This window comes from Manacus candei, unplaced genomic scaffold, assembly GCF_025592945.1.
Source record: "Manacus candei isolate 608988 ecotype Guabito, Panama unplaced genomic scaffold, ASM2559294v1 h1tg000045l, whole genome shotgun sequence".
NCBI lineage: Eukaryota > Metazoa > Chordata > Aves > Passeriformes > Pipridae > Manacus > Manacus candei.
Window position 1 is genome coordinate 631,083 of NW_026138093.1, and position 24,426 is coordinate 655,508.

The 24,426-nt window shown below is 50.5% G+C and overlaps 2 protein-coding genes and 1 pseudogene across 2 annotated transcripts in view; 2 read left to right on the top strand and 1 right to left on the bottom strand.

Moving 5' to 3' along the window:
- LOC127474808 (uncharacterized) overlaps positions 1 to 24,426 on the top strand; it is a 1,366,245-nt pseudogene that overhangs the window by 531,173 nt on the left and 810,646 nt on the right.
- The window catches only part of LOC127474839 (zinc finger protein OZF-like), a 212,354-nt gene that overhangs the window by 182,764 nt on the left and 5,164 nt on the right, over positions 1 to 24,426 (bottom strand). The window lies entirely within an intron of this gene.
- Positions 11,408 to 12,343, top strand: LOC127474898 (olfactory receptor 14A16-like). Its single transcript, XM_051796220.1, has one exon. It carries the CDS (start codon positions 11,408 to 11,410, stop codon positions 12,341 to 12,343), a length of 936 nt encoding a protein of 311 aa, XP_051652180.1.

Consider the following 24,426-nt stretch of genomic DNA (forward strand, 5'->3'; position numbering starts at 1 on the left):
CAAAAGCAAGTCACTGAAGGATCCTTGACTTTGTTTCAATGCATTCCTCGTTTACACAGACTGGGTCAAATTCAGGATGTAGACAGTGAACCAGACATGGGATGAATAATCAATATTCACTGTACACAACTTTATCCCAGGAGAAAAACCACATGAAAACCCCAACCCAGCACCACAAAACCCTGAGCAGGCAGGCTGGAACAAGGAGTCCCATTCTGAATGCTATGGAAGAGAAAACAGGCAGTTTGTGCCCTCAGAAAAGCATCCAGTCATCGTTTCCCTCAGGGCATCCTCAAGCAAAAGACTTCTTAAGAGAGTTGCCAGAGCTTGGCAGCAGGCTGTCCTTCTTAGCTTGGAAAATCTCTGCTAACTTACCTAACAATGGTACAAACCCCCCACTTTAATGTTGTCAAACAGCTGCATCTGCAGGATTCATGTTCCAGCATTACCTAATGCACAATTATCACACCTCTTAAAATGAAAGGGGAGGGAAAAAAAAGCAGAGGGTGGGGGGAGACTCCCCACCCCAGTCATCCATCAAGTGTACATCCTGGCCACTGCTCCCAAGAAATTTAATATATGCTAAAGAGATATAAAAAGACATCAAAAAGCTTTCAGAAATAAAAGTACTTCAGAAGCTAGATTTTAATATTGCCAAGTGGGTTTTTGCCAGATTATAAAGTTGACTGAAATGCCAGGATACTGCATTTTGGAAGCAGCAGCAGCTCACATATTGCCTTGTATTAGTGGCTGAAGTGTGTTGCTGATTCCAAAGCCAGACTATCATCATCTGTGGGGGAGAGTAGATAAATAAATAAATACTTAATCTCTACCAAAAAAAGCATGAATAGATGTGGTCACTTATCCAAAGAGCTGTTCTTGTTGCTGAGGACTCCTCTCTGAACACATTCACCTGTCATTCTGTCAAGGTAATAAATCCTTCCATTTATCCTTCCATTATCCTTCCAGCACACTCAAAGCCTCCTGCTATTTAATTTCAGTGGAAAAATGGCCCAAAGTGTCTAAAACATTTCCTTTTGCTCCTGTAAAAGTGCTGGCATTTTACTTCCTTCCTGATAAGCCAGTGCCAATGGACCTGATTATTCTTTTCTTATTCAAAGCATATCAGTAGTTCCAAAGCACTCTCCATCTTATCAGGTGTCTGAACAGCACAGTTACTGAAAACAGTTTGTCCTGGTCCTCTCTCTGCCAGGCTATCAGATAAACCCAACTAACTCTCTGTATTTACACACAATCAAACATAAGTTGTGTCTTCAATCCACTGTAGCCTGTTTCTGGCATGCTACAGGTTTGCTGCTTGACATTAGTTGTACCCAAAACAGCAGCAGTGAATTAGCTTAGAACAAAAATATAGTCACTCCATGGCACAAAACAAAAAAGGGACACAGGATAGGAAAAAAAAAAGAGAAACATTTTGTGAAGTAAGAATGATCACTCTCATCTCAGTAGTTCATAGGTATTTATCTGGTGCTACTTGAAAAAGAGCATGGAAGCAGTAGGATCTAAATGCATTCAAAACCAACAGACCTCATGAGTAGAAAAACAATTTCTTTTTTTTGTTTATTTTATTCTCCTGTCCTCTAGGAACTGTGTCTGATTTGCAAGGGGTGAGAAAGTGAAAGAAAGGAAAATGGTTACAGTGTCTGAAAGCATTCAAATGCCTTTACAGTTTTTGTCAGTAACAAGACTGATTTTCATGATCCAACCTTCATTTGGCACTAAAAGATCCTCACAAAAACAAACAAAAAAACCCACTTTCCCCCACACAAGTCTCTCATCAACTCTCCTTTTCATTGTATCTTAGATACAGAATTTTCAGTGCTGACTACTGAGGAATAACACAAGATCAACTCCTTCAGAAGGGCCAGGGCTTTGAAGATTTTGCTTCCTGCCCAGCCCTAGGGAACAGGCACAGCATCTCCCTTCCTTCTTCTCAGGATGACAGGATATCCTCGGGATGAGCCCAGTGTTGGAAGAGTTAAACATTAACCTGGCTGTGCCCTGGGCACTCTCAGCTGGCTAAATGAAAAGTTCTGGAAGGCTGGGAGAAATCCTGAGTTGCAGCTCTTTGATTAAGTACAGCCTTCTTTAGAAGCTGAAGCTCCAGCCCCTGAGTGGAGGATCCTTCCCACCACTTCTCCCACTGACAGTCCCCCTAAGCAATAAAATATCAACTCAAACATAAAAGGACAGTGGCATTCATCCTCCACAAAGACAGGACCAAATCCTGCAGCCAATTTGATGGCAGAAAAAAATTTAAAAGTAAATAAAGAATACAGAGAAAATTGCTTGATCCGTTGTTACATTTCCACTATGTGGAGAACTACACAAACTGCCAGTAGCAGAGTGCTGAGAGTACATAAAGGAGTGTGATTTCACCGTTTTGTTAGATCTTGGTTTTACTAGATTTTTGTATCTTTTATTTCTTTAAAAATTTTCACGTGTGAGAGTGTAAAAAGTGTTTCTTTCAAAAACAGCTCTAGAAACCAACCCAGAATTAGGGGGAAAGGGGTGAAAGAGCAGCAATAACACGTACAAGAATGGTCTGAATAAAGCAAGTCACCTCCTGCCCACCCATCCTGGTACCTACTGGGAAGGAATTTTGGAAATGCTTAGGAACAAGCTAGCACTGCATTTTAGATATGACTTTTTCATCTCTACATCTCCAGGACTTTAAACTGTTTCATGTCTGTAAGGGGGGTACTTTTGAATTAGATGATCAATGGAGCATAGAGGCGTGAGAACGGAATCATATTAGGATGTGAAACCAGCCAGAGTATGGTACAATGTAACTTCATGGCACAAGCAAATTGTAAGGTCCATTGTGCTTTTTAGCAAGTCAGCCTGATATCCCCTATTATCAGAGCTGAGTTCTTCCTTGGTTTTGCTACATATTGCAAGATAGATACATCTACCCTTGAAACACAGTGGGAGAGGTCATCCATAGGGGTGAGAAAGATGCTGGTGAGAGGCAGATTCTGTGGGCAGGGGTCGCTGGCCCCTTGCCCTACAGCAGGGCATGCACAGACTGTTGCTATCAGGTGATGAACAGGCGGGGTTTGACTGCCACTCAGGCATCACCTTATACTGGGTACTGGCCCTACGTGGTGTAATGTGGAGCTGATAAAATGGGGTGTCAGGACTGCTGGGGTGAGTGATCCTCATCCTGCCATGGAGACTGTGTTGTTCCATGGGGACGCCCGCTAAGCACGGGCACCGACCAGCTGCTGCAGATCCTGGCAGCCCTGGCCTGTCTGTGTGGGTAAGCACAGTTTATTGACAGGAAGCAACCGAGAAAGCAAATGTTTTATACCATTTTTTGTATCCCTTTAACTCCTTTTTTTACTAGTTAATACTGTAATAAAAGCTGTCTGTAGTTTTGTATGAATGCCAACTGATAAAGTAGGTTTTTCTGTATTCTTTTTTAAATTTGATTCTCTTTGCTAGTAGTTTTTTTTATTCTCACTGCAATAAAAGATTTTTTTTTTTTTTAGTGTTTGAATGTCTGTTTTACTTGTCTTTATTCTGGGCAAGTATTCAAATTAACTAATACTCCACATTCCACAGTCCTTTTGCCACCCTTAACCAGTGACTCTGAGTTCCTGCTTCCCCAGCCCCCAGGGACAGTCTCCTTGTCTGCTCATTCCTCCACACTCTCCTCTCACTGATGGCATCTTAACAAGACAAGCCCCTGGGAATAATTTACTTTTGAGTCTTCAATTCTTTCATGGTTAATTAGACAGATCTCAGAAGTGTATTCCAAGTCAATGTATTGTTCTAATAAAACCATGAGAAAAGATGCCTTTTTTGTGGCCTGTTTACTTTTTTCCTGTTTTTACATTGATATCAGCAACCTCCATTTGATAGTGATCCCAGGCACCTCCTAATTCAGTCTGAATAGATAAGAAAATCAAGACCCTTCATGTCTGACAATCCAACAGACTTTATCCCTATCCCCACCCCACCATTCCCTCATCAAACCCCTGGGACTCAAAGCAGCCTTGGGCAAATCTGAGCTCCCTCCACTCAAGGCTGGACCTGCAAGTTTCAGCCCCTTGGCACCAACTCCCACCTGCTTGGCTTGGAGAAAGAGCTGCCCAAGACACAGATGGATGTTCATTTATTGCCAGCAAACAAAACCAGAGGAAGGCACAGCTCAATAAAAACCAGAAGTCCTTCCCCTGCTGTATATCAAGTCCACCTTGCCTGCACTGAAGTCCACTTTGCACAGTAGATAGTCTTAGACCAATGGCAAACACCTTCTGTGTCAAGCACAGATCCCAAGATCCCCCCAACACTCCCTGCCCTGGATTCTGTCCATATTTGCCCTTTGCACACAGTGAGTCACCCACTGAAGGCACAAGTTCCCTCGATCCACAGAGGGAAGAGAGAAAGTGAATGAATTTCTGTGTTGTGCAGGGCTAAATCTGCACTCATCCCAATATTCTGGGCTCACAGGACATTTATCAAACACATTCTGCAGCATCTGTTCACTGGGGAAACATCTGTGTGGGTGGCCAGGCCCAAGGAGTGGTGGGGAATGGAGTTCCATCCAGGGGTGTTCCCAGGGCTCAGCACTGGGCTCAGGGCAGTTCAATCTCTTTCTCAGTGATCTGCACAAGGGGATGGAGTGCAGCCTCAGGCAGTTCCCAGGGGACACCAAGCTGGGGGGAGTGTTGATGTGCTGGAGGGCAGGAAGGCTCTGCAGAGGGATCTGGACAGGCTGGATCCATGGGCCCAGGCCACTTGGAGGAGGTTCAACAAGGCCAAGCGCCGGGTGCTCTACCTGAGACACTTTCATCTGGTCAGTCCCATCCCCCTGTCCATTGTTGGATGTCACTCAGGAGCCCAACTCTTGGCTCCCTGTGCATCTCCAGGATGGACTTTCACAGCCAACCTCTCTGCTCAGGTGGCAGGAGGGCCTACCCTGATAAGGCCTAAAATCCCATCAGACAATGCCAACAGTGCCAGCTCTCATGCAAGCTGTCTGTGAGATCTGAGAGTTATCAGTGGCACCATGGGAATGGTTTTGGTGTTGAATGATGCTCAAACCAGCCTGGTTCACCCAACTCCAAACACACATCCTGCTTTTGGAAGTTGGATGGGACAGAGAAGCTGGTAACTGGTCTGTACATTTGTGAGGAGCAGTCAGTCACTTCATATGAAAAAAGTCCAGTCCCCTTTCATCCAGGCAGGTTCTTCTAACACAGCCCTTCTTGGGGTAGATGTGTGGAGATTCCTGCCTTGGGTGGGGACGCCCTCCAAGGACACTCCTCAAGGTTGAGTAGAAGAAATTTCCCCACGACCATTGGTCTGGGTGAGTTCCATCAGATCTCTATGTAATATTTTTTTCTTTTGGCTAGCTTTAATATAATTGTTTCAATAACTGCTTCATTATAGTGCACTATCCTATCTTATACTGTACTACTAGTAGTTTTAGCCTTTGTATTGTGTAGTAAATAATTCTGATTAAGATCATTGGTCTGATCATTTGTAAAAATAAAAGATTCATTTTATACAAATATTCTCATTTTGCCAGTCATTAAAACCAGTGGGACAAAAGTGGTTCAATCCCACTTCTCTAATTCCTTAAATTTAATTTGTTGACAAAATCTGAGGCAAAGATTGGATCCCTTAGTCCTTGAGGCTCCGCAGTAGGACAATGGCTCCTTGATTCCATGAGGTTGCACTGTTTCCCAGTGTTCTTTTGCTCCCTAAGGCCCTGCAGTGTGACAATGGCCCACTGATTCCATCATTTTCCCCAGGGTCACAATGGCCCCTTGATTCTATGAGGTTCCCCAGTGTCACAATGTTCCCTTTGACTCCAGAAGGCCTTGCAGAATCAGAATGGCCCCTTGATTCTGTGAGGTTCCACAGTGTCACAATGGACCCTTGATTCCATGAGATTCCACTATGTCCCATTGGTTCCCTTTGGTTCCAAAAGATTCTGTGATGTCACACTGGCCCCTTGATTCCCTGACGTTCCACAAAGTCCCGGGGTCCTTTTGATTCCATGAGGTTCCACAGTGTCCCATGTTCCCTTTGGTTCCAGGAGGCCCCAGTGTATTCCAATGGCCCCTGGATTCCAGTAGATTGTACCATGTCCCAGAGTTCCTTTGGTTCCCTGAGGTGCTGCAGGGTCACAATGTCCCCTTTATTCCATGAGGTTCCACCATGTCCCAGGGTTCCTTTGGTTCCATGGGGTTCCACAGGGCCAAAACTCCCTGGTTCTTATCCTTCCAAAATTTGTGGGCCCATTCTATCCCTGCCTGGGATGGAGCACCATTGTGTTTGTGCAGGAATGGATCCATGGCCATCCTGCCACTGCCCCAATTGAATGCTGCACAAACGTCACTGCAGGCCCGACCCTGGATGCAGGAACAGTCTGGGAACTCCAGGCCTGCTCCCATTCAGCAGAGCCAGTCGGGGTCCCAAAGAGCACAAGTGATTGACTGCAACCCCTGCAGGTCTCTGGCATTGCTGGGGACAAAGGCATGAACTGCCAGGAGCTCTGCAGAGCCCTGACAGTGCCACTGCAATCCAAACTGCATTGCCCGGGGCAACCCTCAGCACAGCCAAGGCCACAACCCTTCCTGAAAGGTGTCCCTTCTGGGCAGGGCCAGGGGGACAAACCCCTCCATCTGTCCCTGCACATGTTGTGTCCAATTCTCATCCCCCACTTAGGGACAAAGTCAGGCAACATTTTATACCTTATTAACCAGGACTCTGCAATGTGCTGTGGGTGGGACTGTGGTCCAACCTTCCATTTCTTTTGTGAGCATGTTGTACAGAATATTTCTTGGTAGGAGGTGCACTTGGTTTGTACAAAACACCTCTGGGTATCAAGGAGAAGAACAAGACCATGCAGCTTCCACTTCACGTTCCTCCCCGATGCCGTGGCAACACACACCACAGGACTTACATCTGATTTCTGTGTCTGTTCTGATCCCCACGGGCCCCATTGCAGGCTGAGCTTTGCATTTTCTTCACTGTTTTGTGCTTCCAACACCCCCTCCCCCCCAGTCTGCCCCCCCAAAGAACACAGGAGTTTACTCTTAGTGTTTCCCACTGCAGTGGCTGGAACATGGGCCACAATCTGTGCCAGGACCAGAGAGGTCCCTAGACAGAGAAACTTCTTGGCAATGGAGTTATTAGGAAAATGGGACAGGCTGTGGGGATCAGTGTCAGGACATGGCCTGGGAAGTGTCTTGAGCATCCTCCTGTTTACCATGACCAGCTTTTTCATCCCTTTTCTCTCTGTTTTCTCATACCCGTTCCTTGAAAAGCCACTGTGATACCACCATTTCCCTTCCTTTGATTCTTCCCAAGAGATCCCACCACAAGTCTTGCACAGTACCCAAATGTGCTTTCTTGTTGCCCATCATAAGACTCACACCCCAAACAGAATCCCCCATCCTCAACTGGCAAGGTCATCCTGGGAGGCTCTGCCATTGACCCAATTGGTGAAACTCTCACACAGAGGTGTTGGAACTTTATTTGAATTGATTTTTTACCTTTTCGGTTTACAATGGCTTCTTCAAAAACATGGTAATCCCTGTCTTAGTAATAAAAATTCTTTTGAGAAGGTGTTTGGGACTCAAAGAATCACAGAATGGTTTGGCTGGAAGGAACATAAAAGCTCATGTGGTCCAAGTCCCTGGACATGGACAGTGACATCTTCACTAATTCAGGCTGCTCAAAGTTCCTGACCTTGGACAAAGCCAGGGATGGGACATCCTCTTCTATTGTAGTCCTTGCCAGCCCCATTGGTAAGTATTTCTTCATTTTATCCAATATAAAGCTCCCCTATTTCAGTTCAAAGCCATTGCCTCATGTTCTGCCACTACGGGCCTTGGTAAAACGTATCCCTGTGACTACCTTAGACCATGTTTTCATCTGCAGAAAGAGAGTGCTCAGAGATTTCCAAGAAAGGGGTTTGGAGGTCTCAAACATATGACCACTCTAGAGGGGTAAAGGAGTGGTGGGTTCAGTGGTGTGCAGACAGAGGACAGCAGAGAAGAACCCTGGGAGTGCTTGAAGAGTCACTTCAGAGAGGGGGGATGCTCTTGTCGTAGCAGAAAACAGCACGAGAAAGAAATAATTAAAGCCAAGGGCAGCTGGGGAGGTCCAGGCTGGCACAAGGAGAAAAGGAATTTCAGTCCAAGGGCAGTGCTGTGGTGCAAAACATCACCCAGGAGGAGTCTGGATGAGCCCAAGGCTTTGTGTGCCCAGGAAGAGCCAGGGAGGACGCAGAGATGTCAGTGCAGGAAGGTGCCAGCCAGGTGGGGCAGCCGGGGGGATGACGACAGCCTGCAGGGAAAGGGGCAGGGCATGGACACCGTAGGACAACCTGGGCTGGAGAGGAGACAGGGATGGGGAGAAGCTGAAAGGCCCTGACAGAGCCACCTTCTGCAGGCCTTTGGCCATGGCTGCTGTCTGTGCCCCTGATGCCAGGAGGAGGGGAGTGCCCCTTGCAGCCCTGGGGCCTCATGGCCTCCTTGTCCCTGCTCAGCAGCCTGGCAGGTGCCACCCCATGGTCCTGCCCTTGGCATTGCACATCCCACATCCCAGTGCCCCAGGAAGAGCCCTGAGGAATGAGGCAGGGACAGGATCTGCCTTCCCAGGGGCTGGGGGTCAGGGCTTGGCCCTTTGGATTAAGGAAACAAGTCAATGTTTATTCATCATCAGAGCCACCTTTCCCTTGCTTGTCCATCCTTGTCATCACTGCAGATTTCTGCTCTAACTGGAATCTGGGGACACATTCTCAGTTGTGGCCCTCAGTGAGACTCATTAGAAACTTTAGTGTTTCAATCTCATTTTGACTTCTTGAGAAGTTGTTTGAACTTCCTCTCAGGGACTGAGTCTCATGTAAACAACCTCAAGGTCCCCTGAGGGTCCTGAAATGCCTGGGGCTGTTGCTGTGCTGCTGAGCTGGGCCAGGCTCCTGGTACACAGGGAGCTCCTGGCAAGCAAGAAGAGCTTCAAAGAGACAGCTCTGCTGGTGAGCAGCTCCTCTGCACAGCCCAGCAGGGCTGAGGACACTGCCTGCAGCACCCAGGGCACAGGAGAGAAGGCAGAGACATGAGAGGCAGCCTGGGCTGGGAGGTGACTGAGCTCTCACTACAAGAGAAACCTTCCCAGGATTTGAAGGAAGAATTCTCTGGCTGTAGGAAAGTTCAATTTGCCTTCCTGGAGGCATCTCCTAAAGCTGTCACATCCCACAGCTTCCAGGATCTTTCAGCAGGACTCTCCCAGTTGCTGCAGTGCAGGGGAAGTGGCCACGTGGCAGAGCAGGGCAGGAGCTGCAGGCAGCAAGGGCAGAGAGGAGAAGGGAGCAGGAGGTTCAAGGGATCCTGGGGTGGGAGGACAGGGCAGAGCTGCTCAGGGCAGGAACCTTGCCAGCCCTTTGCCATGGTCAGGCTCTGGCTGCAGAGCAGTGCAGGTGAGTTCCTGCAAGTGCCTCTCCCGGCTGCCAAATGGCAGCAGTGGCAGGAGCTGTCAGGATGGCTCTGCTGGATTTGCTGGGGTGCAGCAGGAGAAGCTGCTGCAGAGCAGGACTTGCTGCTGCCCCATCAGAGGCCCAGGGCCAGAAGGTTCCCTGTGGCAGGGCTGGCTGTGGGGTGGGAAGGTGGGGGTGCAGCCAGGGGTGCCCAGGGCTGTGGGGCAGAGCAGGGTCCTGCCCCCAGGGCTCTGTGTGCTGGGGCAGGGACTCTGCTGCCTGCCAGGGTCAGCTCTCAGCCCGGCCAAGGAGCTGCCACGGGGCTGGGGGAGAAGGGGTGGGTGGAAGGAGTGACCCCTCAGGGCAGGGCAGGGCTGGGCAGGGCCCTTCAGCTGCAGGCTCAGGGCTCCTCACAGCTTCAGCTCCACCTCCTCCATTTCCAGGGGCCCTTCTCAGGAAGCACATCCCCCCCGAACACCTCCCCCTTCCCAGCCACCGCAGGCTGTCTGGGATCTGCTCTGCAGCCCCTGCCCAGGCAGAGCTGCCCCTGGGCACTGGGCTGGGGATGGCTCTGGCAGCACTGGCAGGGAGCTGAGCTGGGCACAGGGAGGGGCTGCTGGCAGGAACAGCTCCTCACCCAGAGACAGGCAGGCAGGGAGAGGCAGCTGCTGCCACAAGGGCTGGGCAGGGGGATGGGGGCCCCTCCCTGCTGTCCCTGCGGCACAGACCCCTTCCCTGAGCAGCTCCTGCCTGGGCTCCTTTCCCAGCCTAAGCAGAGCCTGTGCCCTCAGGCCCACGGGGGCTGGGCTGTGCATTGCCCTGCAGCAGCCAGAGCCCAGGCAAGGACAGGGCCCTGATTTCCAGCTGTCTCTCTGTGTCCCTCCTCCCTTGGCAGCAGCACTGTGGCATTTCACTGCCATCCCCTGCTGCCTGGGCTCTCCTTGTTCTCACCAGTGGGTTTTCTGAGCCAGTGTGGGGTTTTCAGGGGGGCACAGATTCCTGTCCAGACACAACCCCTTTGGGTGCTGCTGTGGGGATGTGTCTGTGGGAGCCAAGTGCCCAAGTGCCCTCCAGGCACCTTCAGGGTTCTCAGCTGTTTGCCTGGGTGTCCTGCAGGGCTGCAGGTGCCCTCCAGAAGGGCACAGCTCTGCCATAGGATCTCTGTGCTGCACAGGATCCCCATGGAGAAAACTCCTCAGTGCTAAATCCATGCAAATGCTCTGGGCAGCTGTACTTGGGAGCTGCAATGATCCCTGTGTGTGGCAGTCTGGGAGGAGAAAACAAGATCTTAATCAGGCATCCTGAGGAAAGGCAAGCATTCTGTCAATGTGCTCTTTGAACCAGGATTCCTTTGCTCCCAGAAGTGCCTTGTTTCTTTTTAAGGGAATTCTTAAGGGTGATCTCCCTTCAGCTCCAAGCTGCCAGCCAGGGGCAGCTGTGAACAGGAAAGATGTTCAACTCTTGTCTCTGCACCAAGAGACCATCCCTTTGCCTCTCAGGACTCACAAGATTTCCCTTGGAGCACATTAGAAATGTCAGAGATTTCAACCATCCAAACTCACTCCTGGCAAGAGGAACTGGAGCAAAATCAAGTTCCCCAAATCCCTTCCCTCTGTTCTGTGCTTGGGCAAACTGTGACCAGCAGTTCTGGAAACACTTTGATACATCACAAGTGCATTTAATTGGAGGTCACCATGTGCTCCAAGTTGCCTCTCACTGCACAGCAAGAAGGATTCCTTGGGAGCCCATTCCAGGGTCCCTGCTCTCAGTGCCCCCTTCAGCCAGCAAAACCCAGAGCCAGGAGAGGGATGCAGAGACATCTTCCTGAAAAGAGGTCCTGAATGCTGAATTGCTATGAGACATGCAAGATGTTTTGCTGATTGACTCTGGCCTAATTCAGTTCTGCCTTTTTTCTCCTCAACAGGAAACAATAACCGGAGGCAGCAAATGTCCAACAGCAGCTCCCTCACCCAGTTCCTCCTCCTGGCATTGGCAGACAGGCGGGAGCTGCAGCTCCTGCACTTCTGGCTCTTCCTGGCCATCTCCCTGGCTGCCCTCCTGGCCAACGGCCTCATCCTCAGCGCCGTAGCCTGTGACCACCACCTGCACACCTCCATGGGCTTCTTCCTGCTCAACCTCTCCCTCACAGACCTGGGATCCATCTGCACCACTGTCCCCAAAGCCATGCACAATTCCCTCTGGGACACCACAACCATCTCCTACACAGGATGTGCTGCACAGGTTTTTCTCCTCATATTCTTATTTGCAGCAGAGTTTTCCCTCCTCATCATCATGTGCTACGACCGCTACGTTGCCATCTGCAAACCCCTGCACTACGGGACCCTCCTGGGCAGCAGAGCTTGTGCCCACATGGCAGCAGCTGCCTGGGCCACTGGCTTTCTCTATTCTCTGCTGCACACAGCCAGTACATTTTCCCTGCCTCTGTGCCAGGGTAATGCCCTGGGCCAGTTCTTCTGTGAAATCCCACACATCCTCAAGCTCTCCTGCTCACACTCAGGCTACCTCAGGGAACTTGGGCTCACTGTGGTTATTGCTTGTTTAATGTTTGGTTGTTTCATTTTCATTGTTTTCTCCTATGTGCAGATCTTCAGGGCTGTGCTGAGGATCCCCTCTCAGCAGGGACGGCACAAAGCCTTTTCCACCTGCCTCCCTCACCTGGCTGTGCTCTCCCTGTTTGTCAGCACATTATTCTTTGCCTACCTGAAACCTCCCTCCGTCTCCTCACCATCCCTGGATCTGGCACTGTCAGTTCTGTACTCAGTGGTTCCTCCAGTATTGAACCCCTTCATCTACAGCCTGAGGAACCAGGAGCTCAAGGATGCCATGAGGAAACTGATAACTGGGTGTTTTCAGAAGCAATAAACTCTCCTTCTTCTACATGTTATGTACCTCATTAAAGGCCAATCCTTTCATGTACTTCATTAAAGGCCCACCATATCTTTTCTATTTTTTACTCCTGCTAGGAGTGTTATTTTTGTGAGAATTTGTTCACATAAAAAAAATCTTTATATGTATAAAGATATATATAAAGATATATATAAAAAAGTATATATATATATATAAACACCATTTTCAATTCTGTGTTTGCCTTTCTAGCCTGGCCCACAGGCTGTACAAATTGGGAAATGTACTCACTGTGTGCTTCAACCAAATAAAGAACTCTGCATTGACTTGTTTGCCTGACATCTTTCCTCTCTGACTTCTCTGCAGCTGCAGGGTCGGGGCCTCTGTGCAGAGCTGGGCCAGAAAAGAGTCCCAGCAGAGCAGCACTGCCAGGGAGCAGCAGCCCTTCTCCTCCATGGCCTCCTCTCCCTTCCCTTCCACACTGTCCTGCAGAGCCCTGTGTTGTTGGAGGCCTCAGTGCTCTGGCAGTCGGTGCCAGTCCTGCTGCAGGACTGTCCAGGGACTGCAGGCAGGGACAGCCACGGGCACTGCTGGCACAGAGCTGACCTCTGCAGCAGCACTGCCATCCTGCAGGGGCATCTCCTCAGGCCAGGGCCTCGAAGCTTCCATCTGCTTTCCACTTTGCTCTCCAGGATGTGCCCAACACAACGCCCTGCAGAGGAAAACAGCAGTGACCAGCACAAGGGGGGGAGTGCTCAGGGTGGGGGCACCCAGCAGTGCCCTGGCACAGCCAGCGCCGCTCCCAGCACTGGCCTCTCACCCCAGGCCATTGGGCTTGTTCTTCCCTCCAAGGAGGGACAGCAAATGACCAGCTCAGGAGTCCATGTTTGCACTGCACGGACAAGACATGCCCATGTGTCACGGCTTGGGGTTGGAGGGTGGAAGGCTTAGACAAAGTTGATGGCAGAAGCCGTCTCGTTGAGCTACGAGGGGCAGAAAGGACCCCCTTGCTTTCTAAATTCCTTCTCAGAGAGGAACCTGGCTGTGGCTGGATCCAATCTCAGACTCAGGTTTTGGTTTAGACTGAAGGAATTATAGAAATGTGATTCAATCACTTTGTCCTGCAGGTTTTAGTGCTGGTAAATCAGAAACATTTCTACAAATTGAACTATTTATTATGACAAATGAACAGCCAATTGATCAGACAAGTGAACAGATGAAAATCCTTAAACAGAATTATTTACTAGACAGTATAAAAGCCAAAACCTCCTAGTACTATAGTGTAAGATAGGACAGTGCAGTCTATCAAAGTCATTCTATTAAAGCAATTGGAAGAATCTGCCACATGAAAGTTGGACAGGGCTTTTATAGTTATCAAGGGTTTGACTGCCAGATGTATTACAAGGCCAGGGAGCAGCTTATCTGTCAAATCCTGCTTCAGAAAGCAGGATGTGTGTTTGAAGTTTCATGAAGCATTTTGGGTTTAGCATAATTCAACATTAAAAACAGCACCTTGGCACCAGCAGTAACTCACCACAGAGAGTGTGCATTGTTTGCATTCTCTGACCATTGTTTAGGTATTATCAGAGCAGAGCATCCTGCCAGAAATGGCCCCTTGATTCCATGAGGTTCCAAAACCTCTCAGGGTTCCTTTGGTTCCTCGAGCCCCCACAGTGTCACAATGGACCCCTGGTATCATGAGGTTCTGGAGTGTCACAATGGCCCTGATGATTTCATGAGTTTCCACTATCTCTCCAGGATTCCTTTGGTTCCATGAGGCCCTGCAGTGTCACAATGGCTCCTTGATTCCAGGATGTTCCAAAACATCCCAGGGTTCCCTTGGCTCCAAGAGGCTCCCCAGTGTCCCCCCGGCCCCTGGATTCCAGCAGGCCCTGCAGTGTCCCAATGGCCACTGGGTTCCAGGAGCCACAGCGGCTGCCGCCGGCGTCTGTGCCCGGAGCCGCCGCTCCCACGGGGCTGCCGCACTCACCGCCGGGGTTGCCGCTCGCGCAGCCGCCGCTCTGCCCCGGCTGCACCGGGACCCGGCACCGCCTCGGGCCTGCGCTGCCGCCTCAGCGGCCACAGGGACACAGCCATGGGGGACCTTTGCTCTGACACTGATGGGGCCTGGCTTTGTTCTGCTTGGGGCTGGGCTTTGGGAAAACTGCTGTTCATGTTCATGCTCCACTGGAACAGCTCCTGAATTCCAAAGGTTTCCTAATCCAGGGGAGGGGTTTCTATGGCATCGGAGGTGCCGCCCCTCGGGACACATTGTCAATAAACCATCCAGCTGACTGGGATGGGTGTAAGAGCTGGGGAACACAGGATAATCAGTCATCCCCTGAAAATCTTGGAACATTCCCTACCTGACCTGTAACCCAAATGGAACAGTTTGGATCCAGTTCCCAAATAGTTTGGAAACTCCAGTCATTCCTGACACCAGGATGGAAATTCAGCAGATCACTAAAGCCAGTCCCCTTGGGAGCCCACACCCAGCGGGGCTGAGGGAGGCCCTGGCAGCTCCCCAGCACCTCCCTCTCAGTGGGACACCTCTGGCAGCCTCTCCCAGCTCGGGAACCCTCCAGTTTGCAACACTCCAAAGACCCTCACTGATGCCCAGGACAATTCTGATCCCCCTCCACAAACACTCCTCCAGCTGTGACCATTGTCTGTTGGGAAACACAAAGGGATTTGGGGGAGTGTTTCCCTGACAAGAAGGAGAATTTGGGAGAGGGACCTTTGCGCACTCAGCTCTTGATGTGTCCACACATCTCTGCCTGGGTGTGGGTGTGAATTGACTGTGGGGTGAATGTTGTTCTTGTGAATCTATAATTCAGCCACTGTGGAAATTTTAGCAAATTATATTGAATCACTTGAAAACTGTTAAATTGTCCAAAAATTAAATGCTACTAATGTCTTTTGCCCCCTTATCTTTGGATCCAAATCCTTTGTGCCCTGACCCTCTTGCATCCCAAGGCTCTGTGTAAATCATTCCCTTTCATCAAAAAATATGTATTTTTTGTGACTTTCCCTTTAAAATATTCCTCCTTAACTAAACTACAAAACAATTCTAATTAGTTGTTGATGTCTTGAAGACTTGAAGAGAATTAAAGAAAGAAAATTAATTTGTTTTTCAATGTTTTAATGGGTCCCACAGTGTGTTTGGAGCTGCATCAACTGTCAGTCCAAAATGGATCATGTCAGAACTGGTAAGATTGGGGGGTGAGGAGCAAGAATGATCATCCAGGGTCAGTGTGGATCTCCTGAGGAGACATTCAGCATCAAGATCACTTGGAGAACACCTCTATCACCTCTCCTCTGAACTACAAAATTACCCATCATTGAATTAAAAAAAAAATAGAAACCATGAAGACTTGTTTTGAAATTGCCTTGAAGACAATTAAAGGAAGACAAAGAGATCCTGAGGGATTTCTGCATTTTAATGAGCCCCACGGTGTGTTTGCAGCCCAGCCCATGATCCTGAGGTACTGAGAGAAGATTGAAGCAGCTGCTGAAGAAGTCAGAAGCCAAACTCCAAGTTCCTTGAAGCATTGCTGGGCCCCACTGAGGGCAGGCACTGCCAAAGCCTCCCCAGGGACTCCTTGGAGCAGCTCCTTGGAGGCCAGGAGTGCAGGCAGACAAAGGCTCTGGGCAGGCCCCTGCAATGCTGAGCAAAGCCTGCCTTGGTTTTGTGGAGCACAAAGGCCAAGGCCTGAGCCCCAGGCCCTGGCCCAGCAGATCCTGTCCCTCCCGGCTGGCTCAGGGCTGTTTGGGGGGCACTGGGATGGCAGGGGGAGGAACAACAAAGGCCCAAACCTGGGCAACCCCTGCCAGGCTCCTGAGGGAGGGGCGAGGCAGAAACCAAGTGCAGAACCTGCCAGGCAAGTTGCTTGTGGTGGCCTGAGTGGCAGAGGCAGCTGCCAGAGGCAAGGGGACAAAGGCCTGGGTGCCTTTGGGCCTTGCAGCCCTGCCAGAGCCCTTGGCCATCTCTCCTGCAGGCTGTCCTGCCCTGGCCCTGCTGCTGCTCTGGCCTTGCAGGCTGCACACACCCCTCCTGCTTTCCCACCCCCTCCCAGCAGCATTTCTAGACCCTCCCTGATGTCTCTGCACCAACTCTGGCTGTTCCCTGGCACACAAAGCCATGGGCTGATCCTGACTCCCTCTGGGTGACCTCTTGCACGACAAGGGTTCCCACTGAGTGATATTTCATTTTCCTCACCTTCAGTCTGAACCTTCAGTGCTACTCTTTGTGGAGATTTCATTCTATTTCCAATGTGGAGAAAAGCTCCATCCTGTCAGGTCTCCTCTAGACCCTCTCCAGTTCTTCCTCATTCCTCCACAATGGGGAACCTCACAGACAGACAGACCAGTCCAGATGTGGTGACCCCAGGGCTGAGTCCAGGGGGGTGACAACTCCCTTGTCTGGGTGCCCACACACCCCCTAAGGCAGCTCCATGTGCAGTTCGCCTTAAATCAAGGGGCCATTCTGATTCTTTGTAACGTCACGGAATCAAGTGGCACCGTGACACTGCAGGGCCTCATGGAACCAAAGGAATGCAGGGACACTGTGGAATCTCATGGAACCAAGGACCACTGTGACATGTGGGGTCTCTTTGGAACAAAAGGAACCCTGAGACATCTCAGAACCTCCTGGAACCAAGGGCCCACTGTGCCTGCCCAGAACTCCATGGAATCAAGCAGAGCCGCTGCCTCCCCCCCGCCGCCGCACGGACCGGAGTCGCCGGCTCTGCCCCGCTTGGACATCTCTGGAGTCAGCGTGTTCTTGGGCAGCACAACTGATCTCAGACCAGAGAGTTTCCCACATCTTGCTTTGCTCCCTCTTTCCCTTGGTTTAATTTTTGTTCTTTGTTCATTTAGGAAGAAAAGGGGGAAGGGAGGCACGTGTTGATCCCTGGTTTTATCTGTTTACAAAAGGGAGTTGGGTCAGGGGGGAGAGAGGAGGCAATTCTCTCTCTGTTGTAACTTTGAACTGTTTTGTTGGTATTGCTGGGTTTGCTGCTATATTTCTTGTCAGTAAACTCTTATTTTCTCACTTATAGCTCCTTATATTTTGTCTCCTTGTACTGGTGAGGAATAAAAGAGGAGTGAATTCATTTTATTGCAGTTCCCGCCCCAATATGTGTCTTTAAACCAGGACAGGTTGCTCAAGGGCTCCCTGAAATTTGGCATCATCCACAAAGGACTCAAAAATCCATTTTGTCCCATTATATAGAGAGATCTTCTGCATTGGTGGTCAAGGGCTGGTCACTGAGGGATTTCATTCAGAAGTTGCTACCAAGAGGACTTTGTACCATGGATTTTATTTGACACTCTTCATTCAGCCAACTTCCCACCCACCACATCTTCCACTTCTTCAGTCCAGCTCTCACCAATTTGTCCATAAGGAGACCACAGGAGACCATGTCAAGGGCCTTGATAAAGTCTGGGCACAAAACATCCCCTTCTATTCCCTCCCACAGGGGTTCTGCAATCCCTCCCTTATCCTTCCCATGCCTGGCAATGGCTGCAGGAGGACTTGCCCTATCCCCTTCTCTGCTGAGCCTGAGCAGTCTGGAACTCTCCCAACCCTCCTTGCTGCCCTGTTTGCAGACTGGTTCCATGACTGCCTTTGCCAAGGCCCCAGGAAGCTCTGGGATGGCTCTGGCTTTTCCAAGGGTTTGGGAGAGGTCTCCCAGTGACACTGCCCAGCCTTCTCAATAGCCCTGACACCAAAACCTTTTCAATATCCCACAGTTCCAGAGGAGTGCCCAGGACACAACAAAGGTTGTCCTGGTGGTTCTGGACAATTAGAAGGGATTTCTTCCTAGAGGTCAACCCCTCCAATTGGATTTGAGTGCAGCTGAAAGGTTTTCTCAGCATTTTCCCTGGTGCCTCCCTGCCCTGAAGGTTTCTGGCCCTCAGGCTGGAGCTGAGGGGGTTGGGCAGGTGCCTGAGGAGGGGGTAGAACAAGGGCTGTGTCCAACTGTGCCAGGAGGGCTGTGCTGGGCAAGGATGAGGAGGCTGCAGAAAACAGTGGCACTGGGGAGATGAGAGGAGGAGCTGGAGAGACCTTGTGCCTGCCCACGCTGGGCAGGAGCTGCCCCAGGATGGCAGCTCTGAAGCACTCCAAGGATGTCCCTGTGAACAGGAGGGGAAGACTGGATCTGAAAATGGAACCTGGAAAGCAGAGAGCAGGAGTGTCATGGTGACACTGCAGGAGAGTTCCAGCCCTGGAGCCAGGTCACAGCAGAAGTGACCCAGTAGATGCCTGGTCCTCAGAAGATGTCACAGCACCTTGGAGATGCTGTAAGGGAGCCCAACTCTGCTTCACAAGTTCCCAGGGCCTGTCCCTGCCTGTGCTCCAAGGGTTTCCAACCCACAGGACTGTGCTCAGAGAGCACTCAGGTCTTACAGCGAGAAAGGGGCTCAGGAGGACAGTGTGGAAGTGGCAAGAGAGCAGCTCTGCAAAGACCAAGCCCTGCTGCTCCCTGGCAGTGCTGCTGGGCTGGGATAAATGTCCCCTTCCCGTTTGCAAACACACCCTGTCCTGCAGTGTGCTGTCCTTTAGGAACATCTAAGAAGAAGGGTCTTGGACAAAGAAGGCACTGTAGGGTCCTTTATTTTGTTTAAAGACTCAGAGAGAACAATTCATCATGTATACAGTCTCAGTGTCAAAATCAAAAGGTGGACACTAATTTAGAGGGCAGATCAATAATAATATTTAATTGCACAGAAAATTATTGAAAGAAGAACACAGTGACCTCCACAGAAACCTGAGCAGGAAGGCTGGGCCATTAAGGAGTCCCATTCTGAATGCTACATAGCAGAAACCCGGCACTTTATTGCTCCAGAAAAGCATCCAGTCATCATTTTTCTCAGGGCATCCTTGAGCTCCTGGTTCCTCAGGCTGTAGATGAGGGGGTTCAGTGCTGGAGGCACCACCGAGTACAGAACTGATACAATCAGATTCAGGGATGGGGAGGAGATGGAGGGAGGTTTCAGGTGGGCAAATATGCCAGTGCTGGCAAACAGGGAGACCACAGCCAGGTGAGGGAGGCATGTGGAAAAGGCTTTGTGCTGTCCCTGCTGAGAGGGGATCCTCAGCACAGCCCTGAAGATCTGCACATAGGAGAAAACAATGAAAATGAAACAACCAAATCCTAAACAGGCACTAACCACCATGAGCCCAATTTCCCTGAGGTAGCCTGAGTGTGAGCAGGAGAGCTTGAGGATGTGTGGGAGTTCACAGAAGAACTGGCCCAGGGCATTGCCCTGGCACAGGGGCAGGGAAAATGTATTGGCTGTGTGCAGCAGAGAATAGAGAAAGGCAGTGGCCCAGGCAGCTGCTGCCATGTGGGCACAAGCTCTGCTGCCCAGGAGGGTCCCGTAGTGCAGGGGTTTGCAGATGGCAACGTAGCGGTCGTAGCACATGATGGTGAGGAGGGAAAACTCTGCTGACATGAAGAAATAAAAGAAAAAGAGCTGAGCAGCACATCCCATGTAGGAGATGGTTGTGGTGTCCCAGAGGGAATTGTGCATGGCTTTGGGGACAGTGGTGCAGATGCAGCCCAGGTCTGTGAGGGAGAGGTTGAGCAGGAAGAAGCCCATGGGGGTGTGCAGGTGGTGGTCACAGGCTACGGCGCTGAGGATGAGGCCATTGGCCAGGAGGGCAGCCAGGGAGATGGCCAGGAAGAACCAGAAGTGCAGGAGCTGCAGCTCTCGCCTGTCTGCAAATGCCAGGAGGAGGAACTGGGCCATGGAACTGCTGTTGGACATTTGCTGCCTCTAAACATGTGACACTGTTCAAATAGGAAATAACAGTGAACATTCTGAGAAAAATCAAAGCTGTTTTCCAACATCCCTCTCACAACTCCATTGGTTTTCCTCTTCCAGGAGTCTCTCCTTCAGCTCTATGGTTGGAGCCCTGCTTCAGGCTCACTACATCTTCCATGAGGAGCAGACCCTCTGCCATTCCCATTTTGTTCTGAAAAGCCACCAGACACTGTTGAGAGCAGAGGGATCCATCCCACACTATTCAAGGTCTCAACCTGTCTCAAGGGCTCAGCACCCCACTTGGAGCCAAGGACACCCGTGGCTCATCTCCCCAACCAAACAGCATCTCCTGGCATGGGCACAGCATCTCTGCCCCTCTCCACTGGGGCTTTCAGAGAACACAGCTGTGCTGGGAGGATGATTTGCATTCTCCAGGGCAGCTCCCAGCTTGGAAGGACACCTCAGAAAAGAGCCAAGTGTCCTAATGATGGGGTCTGATTGAAGGAAAAAGAGCTCCTTACCCAGGCCCACAGACTTCACTGCCCACACCCCACAGGGCAGAGGACAAGTGGAATGTCTCATTCCCAGGGACACACCTGCCATAGGGGAATCCCAGGATCAGTGTTGGACTGTGTAGCTTGAACTCCCCTCCCAGTGAGTCTGACTGAGAGAAGGAGGGAACAACCTCAGGACCAGGGGCAAGCTGAGAACCAAGGAAATGCACAGGGAGGGTCCAGCTGGGAGAGGCCAGAGCAGAGCCCACTGGGCACTCAGGGCAGCGTCACCCTGAGCCAACTGGGCCACCTCCCAGACACCAACAGTGCCAGCAAGTTGTTCTCAGCCCTGGGCAGCTCCTCAGAGTTCCCTCTGGAACTCAAACCACCAGGCATGTGTCTTGAGAGCTTGAGAGAAATCCCTCCTTGGACCTTGCCCTTGAAGGAAAATATCACCCTGGAAAATATCCTGGGGTGCTCTGGTTCTGTGAGCAGCCCTGCCCCATGAAACTCTCACTGGATAGCAGAAGAAACCTGCCCTGCCCTGGCAGGCTTTGCTCTTTCCACCCCCAGACTCTGCCCAGCCCTGAGGGAGCTCCCCAGCCCGGCTGAGAGCTGCCCCTGGCAGTGGCAGAGCTCCTGCCCCGGCACAGCCCTGGGCTGCAGGACCCTGCTCTGCAGGACAGCTTGGGGCAGCCTGGGTGGCACAGCCCGGCTTCACAACCCCTCATCCATCCCTGGGAGAAGGGAACCCTGCTGGGATGTGCCTGGGATGGTGCAGCAGGGAGTGGGATGTGCCAGCATTAGGAGATCTTTGCACCAACTGCAGACACATTGCCCTTCATGCTGACTCACCGTGAGGGAGCCTGGAAAGATTCCTCCTCCAGTGGATCTTCCTCTCGACTTCCCTCCCAGCCCAGGCTGTGTGTAACCTCTCTCTGCCTTGCTTTTGTGCCCTGGGTGCTGCAGGCAGTGCCCTCAGCCCTGCTGGGCTGTGCAGAGGAGCTGCTCACCAGCAGAGGTGTCTCTTTGAAGCTCTTCTGGGTTGCCAGGAGCTCCCTGTGTGCCAGGAGCCCGGCCCAGCTCAGCAGCACAGCAACAGCCCCAGGCATTTCATGACCCTCAGGGGGATTGGTGTTGTTTACATGAGACTCAGTCCCTGAGAGGAAGTTCAAACAAGTTCTCAAGGAGTCAAAATGAGATTGAAATACTGAAGTTTGTTGTACTGTTAATGGGTCCCACTGAGGGACATGACTGTGAGAATGTGTCCCCAGATTCCAGTTAGAGCAGAAAACTGCAGACAGTGATGACAAGGATGGACAAGCAAGGGAAAGGTGGCTCTGATGATGAATAAACCTTGACTTGTTTCCTTAATCCAAAGGGTCAAGCCCTGACCCTCAGCCCCTGGGAAGGCAGATGCTATCCCTGCCTCATTCCTCAGATGTTTTCAGATGAACACATGGTGCTCATAGTCTAAGGAAATCACAGTGATACATTTTACCAAGGTCTGTAGTGGTAGAACACATGACAATGTCTTTGAACTGAAAGACTGGAGTCTTATATTTATAATAGGAAGAAATATTTAACAATGAGTGTGGCAAGAACTGTAGCAAGTTTCTAGAAAACTGGATGTCCCATCCTTGGATTTGTCCAAGGTCAGGGACTGTGAGTAACCTGAACTAGTGGAAGATGTCACTGTCCATGTCGAGCATCTTGGACAAGATGACCTTTTATCTCCCTTCCAACCCAAACCATTCTGGAATTCTTTCAGTCCCAAACTCCTTCTCCAAAGAATTTCCATATCTAGGACATGAATTGCCATGTTTTTGGAGAAACCCTTCTAAGCCCAAAAAGTAAAAAAACATAATTGAAAGACACTTCCAAAATATCTGTGTGAAGGCTTCACAGGTGGGTCAATGGCAGAGCCTCCCAGGATGACCTCAAAATGTGGGTGGGATTTTTGTGCTCAGGGTCTGAGACTTATGATGGGCAACAAGAAAGAACATTTGGGGACTGAGGAAGACTTGTCATGGGATGTCTAGGAAAAAACCAAAGGAAAGGAGAGGGTGGGATCACAGAGGGATTTGGAGGAACAAACATGAGAAAACAGAAGGAAAAGGGAATGAAAAAGCTGGTCATGGTAAACAGGAGGCTGGTCAGGACACTTCCTAGGCCATGCCCTGACACTGATCCGCACAGTCTGTACTGTTTTCCTAGTAACTCCACTGCCAAGAAGTTTCTCTGTCCGGGGACCTCTCTGCTCCTGGCACAGATTGTGGCCCAAGTTGCAGCCACTGCAGCAGGAGCCACAAATAGTCAGGTCTTGTGTTCTTTGGGGGGCCAGACTCTGCCCAGACTGGTTTGTGTGTGTGTGTTGGAAGCACAAAAGAGTGAAGCAAATGCAAAGTTAAACACCCAATGTAGCCTGACTTTGTCCCTAAGTGGGGGATGAGAATTCACACAACATGTGCAGGGACAGATGGAGGGGTTTGTCCCCCTGGCCCTGCCCAGAAGGGACACCTTTCAGGAAGGGTTGTGGCCTTGGCTGTGCTGAGGGTTGCCCCGGGCAATGCAGCTTGGGATTGCAGTGGCACTGTCAGGGCTCTGCAGAGCTCCTGGCAGTTCATGCATTTGTCCCCAGCAATGCCAGAGACCTGCAGGGGTTGCAGTCAATCACTTGTGCTCTCTGTGCCCCCGACTGGCTCTGCTGAATGGGAGCAGGCCTGGAGTTCCCAGACTGTTCCTGCATCCAGGGTCGGGCCTGCAGTGACATTTGTGCAGCATTCAATTGGTGCAGTGGCAGGATGGCCATGGATCCATTCCTGCAGAAACACAATGGGGCTCCATCCCAGGCAGGGATAGAATGGGCCCACAAATGTTGGAAGGTTAAGAACCAGGGAGTTTTGGCCCTGTGGAATCCCATGGAACCAAAGGAACCCTGGGACATGGCAGAACCTCATGGAATCAAGGGGACATTGTTCCCCTGCAGCACCTCATGGAACCAAAGGGAGTCTGGAACGTGGCAGGGCCTGATGGAAACAAAGGAACCTCCAGGGAACAAAGGGACCCTGGGACACTGCCAAAACTGAGGGAGACAAGGGAGCCCCAGGACACTGTGGAATCTCCTGGAATCCAGGGGCCATTGGAATCCACTGGGGCCTCCTGGAACCAAAGGGAACATGGGACACTGCGGAACCTCATGGAATCAAAAGGACCCCAGGACTTTGTGGAACATCAGGGAATCGAGAGGCCAGTGTGACATCACAGAATCTTTTGGAACCAAAGGGAACCAATGGGACACTGTGGAATCTCATGGAATCAAGGGTCCATTGTGACACTGGGGAACCTCACAGAATCCAGGGGCCATTCTGATTCTGCAAGGCCTTCTGGAGTCAAAGTGAACATTGTGGCACTGGGGAACTTCATAGAATCAAGGGTCCATTGTGACACTGTGGAACCTCATGGAATCGAGGGTCCATTGTGACAGTGGGGAAAATGACAGACTCATTGGGCCATTGTCACACTGCAGGGCTTTTTGGAGCCCAACAACGCTGGGAAACAGTGCAACCTCTTGGAATCAAGGAGTCGTTGTTGCACTGTGGAGCCTCAGGGAATAAAGGATCCAATCTTTGCCTCAGATTTTGTTAACAAATTAAATGTAAGGAATTACAGAAGTGGGATTGAACCACTTTTGTCCCACAGGTTTTAATGACTAGCAAAATGAGAATATTTCTATAAAATGAATCATTTATTCTTACTAATGATCAGACAAAAGATCTTAATAGTATAATTACTAGTAGTACAGAATAAGATAGGATAGTGTACTATACTGAA

Excerpts from the sequence above, each read along its gene's own strand:
- LOC127474898 (XM_051796220.1), top strand. The coding sequence starts at position 11,408 with ATGTCCAACAGCAGCTCCCTCACCCAGTTCCTCCTCCTGGCATTGGCA.